The sequence below is a fragment of the Hipposideros armiger genome, unplaced genomic scaffold, assembly GCF_001890085.2.
Source record: "Hipposideros armiger isolate ML-2016 unplaced genomic scaffold, ASM189008v1 scaffold_109, whole genome shotgun sequence".
NCBI lineage: Eukaryota > Metazoa > Chordata > Mammalia > Chiroptera > Hipposideridae > Hipposideros > Hipposideros armiger.
In genome coordinates this window covers 312,306-330,034 of record NW_017731459.1, presented here as the reverse complement: position 1 = coordinate 330,034, position 17,729 = coordinate 312,306, and the positions used below count along the sequence as shown (strand labels likewise).

Genomic DNA, 17,729 nt, shown 5'->3' with positions numbered 1-17,729 from the left:
GGCAGTGCACTTTGTACATCAAGTCAGAGACACTTTGGTGACCTTTCCCAACCCCAGAACCCAACCAGCTGGAGTACGGTAAAGGAAAGGGGCTGATGCTGGTAGAAAGGGGACATTTATGCCTTAGCCTGTGAAAAATACACCAGTAAGACCACATGCCTCAGGTGAAAAGTGTTTCCTTAATCTGAGACATGTTAATTCTCCTTCTGGGTAACTGCCCACCCTCTACAGTTTACCTACAAGGTTCTCCTCTGTGCCCAGGTCCACATATCCTGCCTCATGTCTGGCCACTACTCCCCAACATTCATCCAGTGCTTGAGCCATGTTGAACTAGGCTCTCTAGACACAAGTCTACTGTTTGTCCCTCCATGCTTTTGCATATGCTGCTCTCTCTTCCTGGAACTACTTCCCCCCTTTTCTCTCTACTCTCTGGAAGCTCTCTTTGTCCTCCACGATCCACCTGAACTGCCACCTCCCAGTGAGGAATGCAGATCAAGACAGGGGCTGACTTATTGGCAGAGGGAGAAATTTGTAGACAAAATTTATAATGACAATAGGAGCCCTGCTTTGAGGGCTGTGAAAGGATAAACCATAAGATGATGGTCCAGGTGTGTGTGGACCAGAGGCTGTCCAACCCAGGTGTGAGGTGGAACAGGACAGTGAGAATCCTGGTGGGGATTTGGGAGATGACGCTCCTTCCAGAATCAAAGCTTGTAGGTACATGACAGGTTGCTTAACCTCTCTGGGCCTCAGTTTTCTCATCTCTAAATGGGGGTAAAAATTAAGGAGACCAGATGTCCCAGTTTGCCTGGCACATCCCTGGTACATGTCTCTATCATGCTAGTCTATCTCATTGACTCCCCCACTTCACTCAAAAATGCCCTCTGCACATGAGTGTTATTAGGATTCAATGTGTACCATAGCTCTCAGAATAATACCTAATGTTAGCTAGTGTTATTCCCATTTATATTTGAACTCAGCGATGGGGCTTGGACTCCGCCACCGAGTGATGTTCACATTCTCCTTGGGCTCCCAACAGTTTTCCCAAGTCACCATTATCTCTTGGTTTCAACTTGCAATGTTTCTTTGGGGTCGGGAGGAGGGAAGGGGGCAGGGAGGCCAAATGCCAACAGAAAACCTGCAGTAGCTGCCTTCACAGAACTCAGCCTTGACGCTGTATTTCGCATCCTCTTATCCTTTTGCGTGTGTTTGGTCAAGTCCTTTCATTCACATTCCAGTAGATGTGGACCTCTTCCAGCTCCCAGAGGTCACGGAAAAGCAGCCATGTCATGGGAAGCACTTGGACTCAGATAGTCTGGAAAATAAATGAGAAGTGAGTGGGCAGAGATGACCAGGGGGCAGTGGCCACGGAGTCCCTGGCCAGCCAAGGAAATGAAGCTATTGGACATGAGTGCTGATGGTGCTTATATTGTCTGCCGTGCAAGAAGAAAACATGACTTCCCCTTGATTTTGAACAAAGAGGGTGGTTCAAACCAAGTTGGGGGCTGGGGGGTTCAGCAATTGCTTATGTACGTAATGTGAGATAGGTGACCCCATGCTCTAGTTAAAATGCACAGATAGTCCTCGGAGTGTGGAATTAGCAGCTGAGGCCGACCTTAATGACCACATAGGCCACCATTCTCATTTTACACATGAGGAAACTGAGGCCCTGGAGACCCGATTTGGCACAGCTGTTAGGAGGCAGAGCTAGGGCTGAGGCCCAGGACAGTTGAGTGTTCATCAAGGCCGTCCATGCCACAGGATTCCTTCACTGGGCGTCACTACCAACAACCAATCATGACCTTGGACGAGTCACGGAACTCGAGGCCTGTCGTTCCTTACCTGTCAGCCAGCCAAGGCCATAGGACTGCATGATCTTGGAGCTGCCTTCCAGAAACAACATTTCAGGATGTTCTGGTCCCCTTCCAGCCTGAGCCTACATGAGGAGGCCTGGCTTCCCGGCCAGCAGGCACTTTTGTCCCCATTGTCTGGGCAGGAGTCGTTTTGTTCCCAACAGTCGCAGACCTGGGTCAGGATGGCGGACTCTGGGATCTCTAGGCTTCCAGGCTAGTGGTTCCTTCCTTTGACCAAGGTCAAAACAGGAAAGGATGTTTTCCCTCCGTCCTCACAGCTCCATGCTTCCAGCTCCAGCCCCATCCTTAGCCTCTATACCTGAGAAGCAGGGAGAGGGTTATGAGCAGATCTCTGGAGCCAAACGGCCTGCATTCCAACCCAGCTCTGCCACCTACCAGCTGGGGGACCTCAGGCAGTCATATGGCCTCCCCTTGTCTCTTGTTTTCTCCATCTATGAAACGGGGATAGCAATACCACTCACCTTGTAGGAGTGAGAACTGGATGAGTTAATTGGTATAAAGCACTCAGAGCCTGGCACACACACAGTAAGGGCTGCACAAGTGTTGGGTATTTGTGGCTCTGGCATACGTATATACCCAAAACACAGAAAAATGCTTCTCTTTGATAGCCCTAGCCAGGGACTGCATTGCTCAGTTTTAGCTGAGGGAGCGCCTACAGCAGGATTAGCTGGTCAGAATCAGATCCGTGCAGCACCAAGCCACCTTCAGTCTCCCTTTGAAAGAGGACCACCCTGAACCTCCCAGAAAAACGTCATTTTTCCCGATTGAAGTGATTCCCGCGAAACCGCAGTTGGGAGCGCAACTGGCTGAGATTTTCATTCACCACAAACTCAGTCTCCACTTCCCTTCTCCAGATTCCACTGGGGCAGATCAAATGTCACACCGAATCACATCATGTCACCATCATCACCCTGTTCGCAGGCTGCTCAGAGACTCCCGGGAGAAAGAGGAAAATACGTTCTGAGCCAGGTCTCTGCCCCTCTGGGTTGGGGCTGAGGTTTCGCTTGTTTCTCACCCCCTTGCCCTGCTGTGCGGGGGGCTTTGTGGGGGATGACAGCACCAGGCCTTACACCCGAAGCACATTAGTGAAACTGGCTGGGTTTGGGGCCCTGCTCCCATACTTTCCCTCCTGGCCTAGAAATGCAAAGCGCCAGTGTGCAGAGCCAGGAGGAATTCTGCCCTCGTCGCTGACTTGAATTAGGACAGATGCCTCCTGCAAGACTCAGAGGTTCTGTTTCTCTAAACCGAGACCAAATGTGTTTGGGTGGCCAGGCCTGATCATCTCAGCAGGGGAATGTACAACACCCCAGGGCTGCAGAAGGACCATTTTTCCAGTGGCCTTTCAGCAGATGTCCACTCCAGAAGACAAACGGGGACATGGAGACCCACACGCCTCAGAGTGAAAAGTGATTCAATTAAGAGCATGAGCCCATGTTCAAATTCTCAAATGCTCAGTGAACAAAATGGTTTCCACACGCCATGTGCTATAGATGCCTAAATACAGGGCAACTCCCAAATAACCCCATCCCCCTAATAAAGTTTTTTGGCCAACGTAATAGGAATCAGAACTCTGGTTGGCTGTGAGGTGGGGATGGGAATTGGCTTTTGGAAAGGGGCCAGAGGGAACTTTCTGGAGTGATGGACATGCTCTGTACCTTCATTGGGGTGGTAGTTATGTGGGTGATTTCATTCATCAAACTGTGCCCTAAGATCTGTGCACGTCAGTGAGTGTAAATTTTACCTCAATAAAAAAGTTGGTAAAATGAAATATCTACTTAGATCTATTTAACCTAATCATCTAGTTGAATACAGTAGCAGCCCCTTATCTGCGGTTTCACTTTCCATGGTTTCAGTTACCCACAATCAACCATGGTCCAAAAATATTAAACGGAAAAATCCAGAAATAATTCATGTTTTTAAATTGCACACTGTTTTGAATAACATGATGATATCTCGAGCTGTCCATCTCCATTCCGCCTGGTATGTGAATCATTCCTTTGTCCAGCATCTCCACACTGTATATGCTCCCACCTTAGTCACTTAGTAGCCATCTGGGTTATGAGGTTGACTGTCACGGTATTGCAGTGCGTGTGTTCAAGTCACCCTATTTTACTTAATAGTGTCCCCAAAGTACAAGAGTAGTAATGCTGACAATTTGGATGTGCCAAAGAGAAGCTATAATGTGCTTCCTTTATGAGGTGTGATTGAAAAATACAGTGAATGTTTAAATTAAAAACCTTTTATTACAGTAAAAGACACATTGCCATTAATCCCCCTCAAAATACTCACCCTCGCTTCAAACACACTTATCTCATCGCTTTTGCCACTTACTGAAGCAGTTCTGGAAGTCCTCTTTCTTGAGTAGCTTTACTTCATCCTCAATCATGACAGTGCTCTGTGTCACACATCGCTTCTGGTATACAGCAATTTCTGTCAAAAAGAAACATTACAGTGTGTCCTCATCCACCTTAGTCACTGGATCTGGCACTGTGCGACTTCTGGCTCTTGCCCAAAGTCAAAATGACCATGAAAGAAAAATGTTTTGAATTGAGTCAGGACATTGAGGCAGCTACAACAGTGCAACTAAAGACACTCACAAAAGAGGACTTCCAGAACTGCTTCAGAACGTTGCAAGAACAATGGGATAAGTGTGATTGAAGCAAGGGCGGTTAATGGAAATGTGCCTTTTACTGTAATTATTTTTTAATTTAAACATTTACCATATTTTTTTTATCACATCTCGTATGTGAAAAAGTATGGATGTATAGGAAAAAACTTAGTTTTCTCAGTGCTATCTGCAATTTTAGTCATCCACTGGGGATCTTGGAATGTATCCCCTGCAGATAAAGGAGGACTACTGTACTTAAAATTATATGAGAATAATATATTAATTTACATTACTCTGCCCATTCACACATTCCACAAAATGATTTTGTGCAAATATACATCTTTTGAGATCAATGTATACCATTACTAAGCCACTTTTTAGTCAATAGCTTTCTGAACATATCTTCAATTTGTCTAATTTATTTGAAATGCAAAACTTTTTGAACCCATGTTGGATTCTGAATTTTTTTTATTAAAATTATTGGGGTGACAACAGTTAGTAAGGTTACATAGGTTTCAAGTGTACAATTCTGTGATACATCACCTATATATCACATCGTGTATTCACCACCCAGAGTCAGTTTTCCTTGCATTACCATATATTTGACCCCCTTTACCCTCATTTACTACTTACCCCCCTTACCCACTAGTAACCACTAAACTATTGTTTGTGTTTGAGTTTCTGTTTCTTTATTTGTTTTTCTTGTTCCTTTGCTGCTTTCAGTTGTATATCCCACATATGAGTGTATAACATTGCAGTAGATGTATTTCTCATTTGTCTTATAAGTAATTACTCATGATCCTAACTACATAGGAAACATGTTTTGCTTTCTGAAATGAGCTTTAAAATATTTATCACAACTTACAAATGCACCCCAGGAATAATCACCAAATATGTGTTAAATCTCATTGTCTTCTTCCAATTAATGCCCTCTAGTGACCTCTGAGAACATCCAAACCAACATGATTGAGACCATTTCAGGCTGGTATGCCTTCCCAGATTTTATGGTTCAAATAAAGTAATTGAGAGAATACCAAATTATGAGAACATTTTAAAGAATAACAAGTTGTAAACTATAAGAGATTTGTAATAATTTTCTAATTAATTGGACAAAATATACCTTCATCTTACTTATTTTCAGGTATATACTGTATAGTGAATCCTGGCATATATGTTCAGACCAAAGATACAGTAGAGATCAATTTAGTACATTTTGGGGTCATGTTTTATAGTTCATTATTAAAATATTAACATTGTTAGCTTAAGTTAGAAATTTCTTTAGGTAAAAAATTTAAACCTTATTCCCTACCATGAATGAGGAATTGAAAAATTCTTTAATAAATTCAAACTGTGTTCTCTATCTTACTCAAAGGCCTTAAAGATAGGAGAGTTAGTTTAAACAGATCTTCTGGTTAGAAATGGGATTATAAACACAATCCTAAATTATGAATTACTGATTATTAATTTTGTGACTTGACCTTAAGTCATGCCCAGTTTTCAGCTTCAACCAGTGTAATATGATGCTATATAAAGATGACTTTGTTTTTTAAACAGTTCCTCCATTTGGGCATTAAAAATAGTGTTGTTCTTAAAGAAATCCGCGTGGAAGACTGACTATACACTGTCACTTTAGGTTTCTTTTGCTTTTGATGTTGCTGTTGCCCAGAACCATTGCTATTCCTGTCAGAAAACTCACCAAGAGCTCGCTGGGCTTATAAAGCTCCTGTAGGGCTCAGTATGGTGACTGCCCAACTTTTTTTTTTTCTTTTGTAGCAGAAACCTGGTTGTTGTTTTTTTTGTTTTTTGTTTTTTAAAGTTTGTAGCAGAAGACAGTTTATTAGAGCAGAAAGTAACAGCTCTTAAAATAAGAGGGGGTCCCAACTGGGTTGCCCCACAGAGCCCTGGTTTTAAATCACATTATAAATGGTTGAAGCTCTCTAGTTGGAGCAGAGATGGGGGCCCAGAGCAGTCCTGTTGGATACCTCTTCTACTCAGTAGAGAGACTATCATGGGATTTTACAGCACCCTAAGGGTTTCATGGAACACAGCTTGAACACCTCTGGCAGTAGATCATGCATAAAGGTTTGGTCTCAGAAGATCTGGGTTCAAAATCTGGATTCTGGACTCTGTGATTGTTGTTGGCAAGTGACTTAGCCTGAGTGTCATTTTCTTCATCCGGACAAAGAGCATGAATGCTTATCTCAGAGCGTTGCAAGAATGCTGACAAATGTGCTTTGGAAACTATAAAATGTAGGTTTATTTTGTTTCTTGAGTCTTATGGTTTCCTAGACACATCTCATTTGCATGTTGTGTGCCATCTCATCTCAGTTATTTAAGGACTGAGGATCTGTATTTTCTATTGTTCCGCCTTGCTGATGCTTCTACTTCTGCCTTTCAGCTTTTTGGAAGAGAATAGACAAGGGGAAGTTGACTTTGGGCTCTACTGCTACCATCTCTACAGGAAAGAATTCCAATGCTCATGATCCGTTCTTGGGTGGACCACTCTGACAGATTTCTTTTCATTTTCAGGTGGGCCAAGAGAAGGGAAACTGTTCTTTCCAGAGAAACCCAACCCCCTGCATCATCCCTCAAGAACAAGAAAATATCTTCCATACTATATTTGCTTTTTTCACAAAGTCTGGAAGAAAAGTCTTGGTAAGAATTTGCTTACTGGTTGGGTCAACATGGGTGGTCCTCACTAAGAAGGCAAGTCTGAGATGAGAGGCCAGTTTTCTATTTGGCATTTATTATTCCCCAAATCTGGTTTTAATCAATTGGCTTAGAAAATCATGAGGACTGTGGTCAGCTCCTATTTTTCAGCCTGAGGTTTCAGTCAAAGTGTTAAATTGGCATTCCAAGTTCCATTGCCCGGCAAAGGGAAAACCTTTGCAACCCACCAAGCACAAAGTAGTAAAACATTCCTCCAACTAGTAGGAGTCTAATCAAGGATGATGGTTCTTGTACAACCACTTTGGAAAACTGCTGGGCAGTATCTATTAAAGCTAAAGGTATTTGTACCCTGTGACCCAGGAATCCCACTCCCAGGGATATCCCCAAGAGAAATGAGTTCTTGTGTCTCCCAAAAGATATGGACCATAACCACAACCATCTTACTATGCCAAAAGGTGGAAACAATCCAAATATCCATCCACAGGAAAGTGAGTAAAGAACTGTGGTGTCGCCATACACTGGAATGTTACAGAGCAATAGGAAACTACTGCTGCGCACAACAACACGAATGAATCTCATAGACATGATATTTATGTGAAAGAAGCTAGAGACAAAAGGACACATATTGTAATAGTTCACTTACATCAAGTTCAGCAATAGTAAAACCATCAATGGAGATGGAGGCCAGGTAGTGGTTACTTTGGGAGGAATATCAACTACAGAGAGCATGAGAGAACCTGCTTAGGTACTAGAAATGTTCTGCATCTTGACCTGGGTATAAACATATGTAAAAATGTATCAAGATGGACCCATCAGATTTATTCTGTTTGCTGTGTAAGTCATGCCCCATTTTTTTTTTGAAAGTGAAGATATTGAAGGTGGAATCATATGCTTTTCCAATACTTCCTTTCCCCGTATCTTTGGTTCCATCTCCTAAGCTCCTTATTGCAGCGTAGGCACATCTTACTCATATTTTCCCTATAGAAGTAGGATTGTTTGCCACTTGGAATGTTGGGCTTTTTTACTTACATAGTGCTGATGATACAACTCTTTTTAAAAGCTCTTAGAATCGTTGGATGTAGTGATGTCTGGTTGTTGGACAGATACAACTGTGTAACATTACCCCACCTATGAAACATCGTGAAGGTACATGTGGACATTTTGGATCCTAAAATACAAAAGAGAAGCATTCTTCTTTTGTAACTTCAACTTGGAATTTAGGTTTCTATTGGTAATTCAGGTACTTTCTTGGTCCAACATGTGTTTTTCTTTACGCCTGTGTTTTCTTGAGTCATTTGACTTCTTGGCCCTCAAATTTGCCCTACCTGAAAAATGGGCATGAAAGTGCATTTGCCACTGCACAGGCAGAAATTACATAATGTAGGAAATACATCTTGTGTTCAAGACTCATGAGAAAAATGCTTTCGGAATGCATAAATGTGTTTCTTTTTAAATACAGTTATTTCCCCTTGCAAAATCCAATCTTTTGGTAGGATAACCGATGAGCTGCTTTCTCCCAGTTGCTTGACTTGAAGGCCTGCTCGAGTGCCTGCTAGGCAGGAAATCCCTCCATTGCCCTCTGGTGGCAAGAAGGAATGATGGCGTCTTCCCGTGGAATTCTGCCTGGAGTTGTCTTTGTCACCAGAACGGAGAAGCACATGGAGCCTTTTGCTCCATAACTTACTGTGCATCTGTCCTTGTTCTTAATACCGTTTGACAGTTCTTCGATTTTCTTCTCAGGACTGTGAAAAACCAGGAATTTCTTGCCTAACAATGCATTGTAACCTGAGTGCACTAGCTAAAGAAGAGAGTCGTACTATAGACATTTACATGCTGCTGAACACGGAAATACTGAAGAAGGTAAGGCCTGAGGAACTACACGCTCGGGGTTCATTTAAAAGCATTTGAATTGGTTTCCTCATGAAACTCTGCCTGCCCATCTTAAAACTTTCCTGGCATGTACCACTGGTAGTTCTGCTGCTGGAGGATGCCAGGGGACATACCAGACCCTTGCTACTCAGTGTGGTCCGAGGTCCAGCAGCCTTAGCCTCACCTGGGAGCTTGTTAGAAATGCAGAATTTTGAACTCCCCCATACCTGCTTCATCAGCACCTTCATTTTCACGAGCTGGTTTGTTTGCACGTTTTTCTCAGACTTGAGCTTGCATCAGAATCACCTGGAGACCTTGTTTAAACTGCACATTCCTGGGACTGGAGTCTGAGAGTCTGTATTTCTGACAAATTCCCAGGTGACGCCAGTACCACTGGTCTGGGACCACGTTTTAGATCAGGGGTTGACAAACCTTTTCTGTAAAGGGCCAGTAGTCAATATTTTAGGCTTTAAGGGCCATACAGTCTCTTGCCACTGCTCAGCTCTGCCACTGTATTGTGAAAGCAGCCATGGACAATACCCCAACAAGTGGGTGTGGCTGTGTTCCAATAAAACTTTATTTACAACAACAGGCAAAAGGCTGGTTTGACCCATGGTTTGTAGTTTACTGACCTCTTGTTTAGATGACATTTTGTTTCAGACAAGTCCAACTTTTGAACCTCACCTCACTTTGCTATTACGAGTTTATCAAAAATGGTTCATAAAATCATACCTCCGTCAGTGAATTGGTGGCCCTTAAAAAAATCATACAAATTCACTGTGATTTATTTTGACATAAAAGCTGCTGAGTATAAAAGCCCAACCAACAAGATGCTTTAACAATAATCACATGTGAAGCTACAACAAAATATGCCACAAAGACTCTTATTTACTTTCTTTTGGAAAAACTAAATGTGTCAGCCTATAATAACCTGTCAATGTATGAATGAATATCCTTAGAAAAGTCATTCCAGTGTTATTTTTTTTAATTAGGCATGGCAATAGCATGCTGACCTGAGAGTCACGGGCTCTGGGAATACGGGATGTTTGCCTACTTTCCGTGTGTCGCCCGTGCAGCCCCCACACACCCGTGAGAGCTGTGCATCGCTCTGCTTTCCCTGGTTTTCTTGGGAGGGAAACTGGTTTGGGGCGAGCTGAGCTCACACCACAGAGCTTCCCTGTTGTAGCTCTCTCTTTAAAACGGACAGCGTTGTGAGAGGCCCGGGCAGGAATTAGAGCACCACTAGCCACCCTGCAATTCCAGGAGGGAGCCTGGAAGCCCCGCATCCTAGGAAGTGCCTTCCTGGCATGGGTCCCCAGTCAGGTTGACAGACTGTGGTTCTGTATACTTACCCACCATGTTCATCTTCTTGACACATGGCCCTAGTGACCTTTTTATTCCCCATGCCACACGTAGCACGGTCGACAGAGTCCTGATAATGGGACTGATGGCGGGAAACCACTCCAATGTCTCCTTCACCCTCAACCCAGAAGGTTGCTGCTTGCACTTCAGTGGTCTGTGCTTAATTTAATTGCAAGGCCTCAAGCCTTGCTTGTACACAGCTCTGTGGCCTGCCTCTCTCTCTCTCTCTCTCTCTCTCTCTCTCTCTCTCTCTCATCAATGGTGACTCTTTGCCAAGGAATGTGTCCCACTGTCTGCTGTCCTTACAGCCCATCCAGCGCAGTCGGCACCCTAAGAAAGCAGAACACCATGGGGTGTCTTGTGTGGGTGTTGAAGGGTCTTTGCCCTGAAAGTGCCCTTTCAGCAGAAACCAGCAGAAATTCCAGGTGCAGAACAAGGGTGGCATGGAAGCCAGATGGGGCCACAGCTGCTCGGGGAGTTTGAAATGCCGAGTGTCGGTCCCCTAAAGCCAGCCACGACCTCCCATGAGGCATGTAGCTTGAGATGGCTCCAGGAGCGCCCCCCCACCCCAGCCTCCCTAAGGACGTGGAACAGCGCCAGCCTTGTGGTTTGCCTGGGCCTACAGTGTGTTTATTTTCCTTTGACCTCAAGGTCTGGCCCCAGACAAGGGAATTTGAGGTTTTATTGTTTTGACCTTAACAAGTTTTCATTTGAAATGTAGGATGCGATTTTTTTTTAATTCATTATCAGAGGATTTAGATTTCTTTGAAAGTATTCTTCCACAACCACTGGGGCCTGTCCTGTGGCAGGCTCCACCTGCTCAGCCTTTACCTTTGACAAGTCGCATCATTATTACTGTTATTACTGTCATTATTAATATCTAAGATGGTGAAGATAATTATTATTGTCCAAGATTGAAAATACAGTATACCCTGACACATAAAAGCACAAACGTATAAAACTGTTAAACAGGTAAGAGATTATTCGCATCCAGAATTACTTACTGCTGAATGTGAGCTAACAGAAGCAGTTCCTTTGAGTGACAAGCTTCCCAGAAGCATTTAAAGTATGTTTTATTGCCGTGTTTAAAAAGAACAGTAATCAGTGCATAATTCCCAGGTGAAGTACACAGAGTGGTATCCTGTGTGTCGTCCCAGGGAGGTCTCTGTGGCTTTTTTATCAGATGAGCTGAGGGCCCCCTTGAGACTTTCCTATAGGCAGAGGCCTCACTTTCTTTTCTTTTTCTTTTTTTTTTATTGTTAGTTTCAGGTGTACAGAACAATGCAATAGTTATCCTTTTCACTTTCATTTGCAGGGTAGGTTTAACCAGAAGTGGGTCAGAGCTGGCATCTGATGTGTACTTCCTTGCATGGCAACCAAGCCAAGTAGATGTGGGTGGGTACACTACAAGACACCTTGCTGGCAGAGCCTCAGCCACCCCCACAGGTGGGATGCCGAACACCCCAGTTGCCTGCCATCTGTTTCCACGATGGAAGCCAGGCTACCTCTCCACTCCACCGTCTGTACCACTGGCTCGAGGTTCTGGCCCACCCCTAAGCCATAGTTTTGCCAACCCCTGTCTTTTTCCAAATTCCTTCTCCATCCCTGCCTCGGAGCCATTTTCTCATTTTCTGGATCAGTGGCTTTGACTCTGAGCCCACACCAAGGCTTCCGACTGCATCTGGCTAGGGAGCTCTTCCTGAGTCTTAGAGGTGCCGGTGCCCACCCCAGGTCCCTTTCTCTTCAGGCCGTTGCCTAATTTGTAAGCCAGATGCTTCCCGCTTTCTCTTCTCTCCATCAGGTACCCTTTTTCCATGTGAAGTGGCTTTGAACCCAAAACAGCTTCATTTAAGAGCAAAGAGTTAAAAGTAATTCATGGGAAGGGTTTGAGGATTGTGGTCAGGGCAGGAAGATGCTTAAGAAATGTAAATCAGATGCCTTCTGTGGAATGCCAGGCCTGGATTTGTTTTACACAATTAAACAGCTTTATTTATTCTCTACTCTTTGTGGATATGTCAATATCAATATCCAAATATCTGGCTCTTTCCACTTGGAAACCACAGCACACAAACTTGCATTTGTGGATGAGTGGCAAAACTCTGTAGTTTTGCAGCGTCCACCATGATATGAAAGAATTCTCAAGAGAGAGACAATAGATGTTTATGTGGTTGCCCGGGATGGAGAGGCATGTAGCTCAGTGATAAAATTTTTGTCTGGTCTGCATGGAATCTTGGAATTTCAGTGCTGCCTGGTGCCCAGGCTCTGTCAAGGCCCAGCCATTGTCACTGAAAGATCTTCCAGTGAGTTGCGTTGTTTCCTCCACAGGACAGTTCATCTGTCATTCAGTTCATGACCCGCGCCAAAGTGAAGGTGGACCCTGCCCTCAGAGTGGTGGAGATCGCCAATGGGAACCCAGAAGAGATGTCGGTGAGTCAGCCATCCCTGGGACAGCCCTCCTCAGAGGGTGAGGGGATCTGGGTGACTCGGTGCTGGAATGTGAGGGTAAAGATGCTGTCTGAGCCAGGAGGTAGGCTTTGTGGTAGGCCCAAGACCATGCCTGCCGTGGCTTCCAGGCCCCCATGGAGAACGTCTGTGGTCTGCTCTTGTTGCGATAGCGTTGTTTTTTAGAATGCCATCATTATGTGAAAGCTCCCTGCTATGACCAGCCAAAGGAAAAATAGTCTGGAAGTACCCTTGACAGGGCTTGGATTTCCACTCCGAAGCCAAGACTATTTTTATCTTCCTCAGACCTTTCCCCGAAACCTCATTTGCCTTCCCAATAAAATTGCTCCATGGATAAACACGGGATAAAAACAAGTTTCTTGAATAACTTAAAAAGGTCACATCCAAATTGCTAAGTCCTAGAACCTTCTCTTTCATTCTCTACCTACCCTGCTGGTTCTCCATAAAGTGCAGTTGACATGCAGGCCTCAGAGACCAGAAGTTAGGAGACGTGGATGAGAGAGAGCTGGAGGGAAAGCGTGGCCCTGGAATTATACGGCCTTTTATTGTTTTGCAGGGGTGGGGAGGGGAGGCTCATCCTTTGACGCCCACACTCAGACCCTAAGCAAACGGAACGGGAGGCAGCAGCCTGTGGACTGGTTTTGCCAATGGGCTGTGCAAGGATGCTCCCTTTTTGCATCTCCTTTCCTGGAATCTGTCTCTTTAGAAGACTTTCCCCTCTCTCTTTTTTTTTTTTCTTTAGCTGAGCCATCCTGCCACCTATTGGCAGCTCAGCGGCTGCTCAGCTCAGGCTGGACTCGAACCGCTGTTTCTCAGAGCTCAAACTCTTGAGCGAGCTCTTAACCAACTGAGCCACTCGGCCGGCCCTCCCCTCTCTTTTAAGAGTCGGTGTTGCTATGACAAATTTACAGAAGTGATGCGTTCATTAAGATTATTACAAAGAAAAGATTTGTTCACTGTGATTGAACACAGTGGAGACACCACATGTTGTAAATGTTAGGATGAGATCCTAGAAGCCCCTGGTTGGGAAGGGTTTATATAGAAAATAAGTCTCTGGGGACCTTAGTGAAATCTCAGTCTGTTCCTGTTCATGGTGAGCAAGAGACGAGACCATCAGCTGGGTCAGAACGAATGTGAGCCTGGGGAACTAAAGCTATGCCTGGGCCTGGGCGTTCCAGACTCAGTGCCGGGAAGGACCGTCAGACTGTCAGAGGTATAGCTTTCCCCCTCCATTCATCCTGAGAGATTCTCCAAGCAGTAATTTTACTAACAGAAACTGAATGGGACGAAGCGAAAGGACGCTGGAGTCCTTTGGTACCGAGGTTCAGTTTTTCTGGCAAATCAAATATTTCAGGTTGACTTTTGCCTTTTCCTCCCTGCCTTTGGGCCATTTCACTGCTAATTCTCACCTTCACCTGGGAGGTGAGTAGAATGGTGATTCACGGTGTACTGTCATAGCTGTGGTTAAAAAGTTTCATAGAATGAAATACATGCCCCACGTGAGAGGTATGGAATGTTCTGGTAGACACCAGTGTCCCCAGGTAAGAGCTAATGGAAGTAATGAACAGATTTCCTACAGGTGGAATCCCTTGTGTAGTTGAAAAAAAAAAACTTCTGAAATATATGTGTGTGTGTATCTATATCACTGGGAACATTGCCTTTGTTCGGGGCACTAAAGCTGTGGGGTCCAGGAAGCCGTTGCTGAACATTCCATTGTCGGATCCTGAGTCATCTACACGCCCCCGAAAATACCATTTCCATTCATGACTGTTCCATTTTGAGCACCGTGTTGATATTTTCATTATCAAGAGTTCTTTGCAAGAAGCCCTCATTTCAACTGATTATTTTTTCAGTACTCCCATGAAAAAAATGTAACACCCATTGTAACCCCGCAGTACCCCTTTCTCCCTCCTTTCCGTGACTTTGTCTTTTCAATCCATGAGCTCAAATGAAGTTCTACAATCTGTTCTCAACTTTCCTGGCAGGAAAAAAAAAACAACTTTTCTGAGTAGGCAGCTTTGCTTTTTTAGAACAAACACGTACTTCCCTGTGTGGTTCTTCTGAATGTCTGGCTCTCTGTCAACCGTCCATCTGAGGGGAAATTTCCATAGAGGGTAGCCACCAAATTTAAATCAGACAAAATGTCCCAAGATTTTAGATTAGGCACCAAATTTTTATGGCCTTGGAGTGAATAGGAAATGTACTTGCGGCTGGTATTGAACAGGGTGTGGGTGAGAAGAGGAAACAATCAGATTTTTCACCACAGCAAGCGTACATGGCGGTAAGTTTAACAGACAGGGAAATCAAATAATTTTCCTGGGACTTTCTGTATCTTTATTTTTATGCCATGGAATGAGGAGTGCTTTACAGAACCTGTGGATGCATACCTAGAGATATGCCTGAAGACATTTGCCCTGTTGACTAGTAAATAGATCTGGGGGTACTTCCCAGGTAGGGTATTTGCATGTGACACCAAGCTTACCTAGCGAGCTCTGTTGAGATCCACACCTGAGAATCCAGGTGAGACCTACGGGACTGCATTCAGTAACAGTAATGTGTTGAATTTCCTATTCTGTTCAACCCAACCCTTCTTACTTTTCAGGGAAAGTTGCCAGCAACTGAGGCTAGAAAGTCCCCCAGGGCAAACCAAGACAGCAGAATCAGCTCCACTACTGTGAGCCACCACCCCCACAGGCCCTTCTCAGGCTGGATGAGAAGCTTGCATGAATTATATAGCAAACCCACTTTCCTGACATTTTTAAATAGCGGAATACGTGTGAAACACCTAAGTCCCCCAATAAAGGATTAAATCATTGCTCTGCGGAGTGTTTCCAGGCTGAGATCGTAGATGTAAGCAGAGGGGAGTGGCTGTCTCCTCTGGGCAGAACCAGATGGATTAGAAGGCTATCTGGTAGCTCTCAGAATGGCCAGGAAGGCTGGAGAACCAGACTGGGGATATGAGAGGCGTCAAGAAACCCGAGTGCTAGGATCAAGCTCCCTCAGGCCATAGCAAGAACCTGGCGTGGTGCCCTGGACACAGCTGTCCTTGACTTCTCTCAGCCTCTTGCTGTAGAATCGGGCAGGAGGCTGTCACTGGCTGAGATTAGGTTTCTGTCACTTAGGGGGCCAGGCAGCCCAGGGAGAACAGGTCACTGGCTTTTTTGGCTATTGTAGTATAGCCTCACCGTCACCCTCACCCTGAGACTCACACAGAAGAGGATTCCCCAGCACTGGAAGTGGGTTCAGTACTAGGCTGCTCAAAAGTGAGGACCATGCCTCCCATGTGTTTCTCTAGTACCATGGGTCGGTATTGGGACGGTCAACCCCGGGTCTTCTTAGGTCCCCTGTCAGAGCCAGAGTCCTTGTTCTGTGTTGGTGGTAACTTCCTGGGCAAGCTGCAACCTTAATGAGAAAACTCGAAAACCTTTGTCCAAAGATGGTTGAGGGGCATTTGTACTTTTTTTTTTATTAGTTTCAGGTGTGCAAAACAAGGTAATAGTTATACATTTCACCCCTCACAAAGTGATAACCCCCCCCCAATCTATTGTCCCTCTGACAGGGTATATATCTATTATAATTCCATTGACTCAATTCCCCACACTATACTCCATATTCCATGACTATATATATATATATATATATATATATATATATATATATTATAGTTGACATACAATATTATTCAGCTTCAGCTTCAGGTGTACAATGCAGTGGTCAAGCCTCTACACCATACTTTTTGCGTTGTTTTGTTTTAAGAAATAACGCGTTTGAATGAGTGATGCTTCCTTGCTGATTTGATAAGGCAAATGTTTAGGGCCCTTCACCTTCTGCCATGGTACCATGGGAACCCAATATCCAGAGAGGCCTTCACCTCCCTCACGCAGCCCACTGCCGTCAGCATTCCGTACCCTGCAGATGGGAAGATGGGTCATCAGTTTAACAAGTCCCCGGAGACTCCACTGTGCCCTCCCTGGGTTAGAACCACTAAGCTTCTTCCTCTAGTGAACAAAAGGCATCTGATACTTGGGCAGAAGAAATGGCTTTCCCAGGATCTCCCCGTGACTGAGCCAGTGTCCAACCTTGTGCTCCTTTCCTCTCTCTCCTGCAGCCACTCAGTCACGTGGGACGCACTAAGCCTTCTTGGATGAAAGGGCCTGGCTGGACAAATGCAAAGTCTCCAGTATGGAAAGAAGTCATTGACTTGTTTTAAAGCATCTCTGTTAAAACTGCACAGGTGCCCTCGGAGCCCAGCCAGCTCCATCAGCCAGGACCTGGCTGTCCTCCTCCCAGCTGGGGCTCTCCCTTCTCAGTCCAAATCAGACCCTGGAATGAAGGCTCATGACGGCCGCCATACTTTACCCTCTAAAGAAACCTGCCGCATCAGCACTAATTGGTCAGAACAGCAAGTCCAAACTGCGTTTTCTCTGAAGCCATTTAGGTTCAGTTCCCAGTCTTGGCCCTTTCTGGAAGTCACTCCTTCTGGTTTGGCCTCTCCTCTGTGTGTGGGGAGCAGTGCGTCTTCCCTTGGGGATCAGAAAAGCCTGGGTTCAAATCCATCTCCTTCACGTCCTAACTGTGTGACTGTATCACATAAGCTCTGTCAGCTTCAGTTTCCTCATCTATTGGGTTGTCGGAAAAGTCATGACGTATTTTTTTCTATGTTTTTTGTTGCAAAAATGTGTCATGACTTTTCTGACAACCCAATATAAGCTGGGAAAGCTGCCTTCTACTTCGCTTTCGTTCTGTTCCCCACTATTGCCCCCCAACCAAAGATGCAAGCCAGAGGGACATCCTCTAACGCAATACACAAAGATGACTCCCAAAGATGCCACGTACAGTGCCTTTTGTTGTACTGTTTCTTTTTTTTTTTTTTTTTTTTTTTT

At 44.7% G+C, this 17,729-nt stretch overlaps 1 protein-coding gene across 1 annotated transcript in view; it reads left to right on the top strand.

Annotated features, from left to right (window-relative positions):
* ITGA9 (integrin subunit alpha 9) overlaps positions 1-17,729 on the top strand; it is a 330,870-nt gene that overhangs the window by 281,923 nt on the left and 31,218 nt on the right. Inside the window, exons 24-26 of the mRNA XM_019647245.1 lie at positions 7,012-7,137; positions 8,893-9,012; positions 12,709-12,810. Of these exons, the coding sequence (XP_019502790.1) occupies positions 7,012-7,137; positions 8,893-9,012; positions 12,709-12,810 (348 nt within the window). The remainder of the gene's footprint in view (positions 1-7,011; positions 7,138-8,892; positions 9,013-12,708; positions 12,811-17,729) is intronic.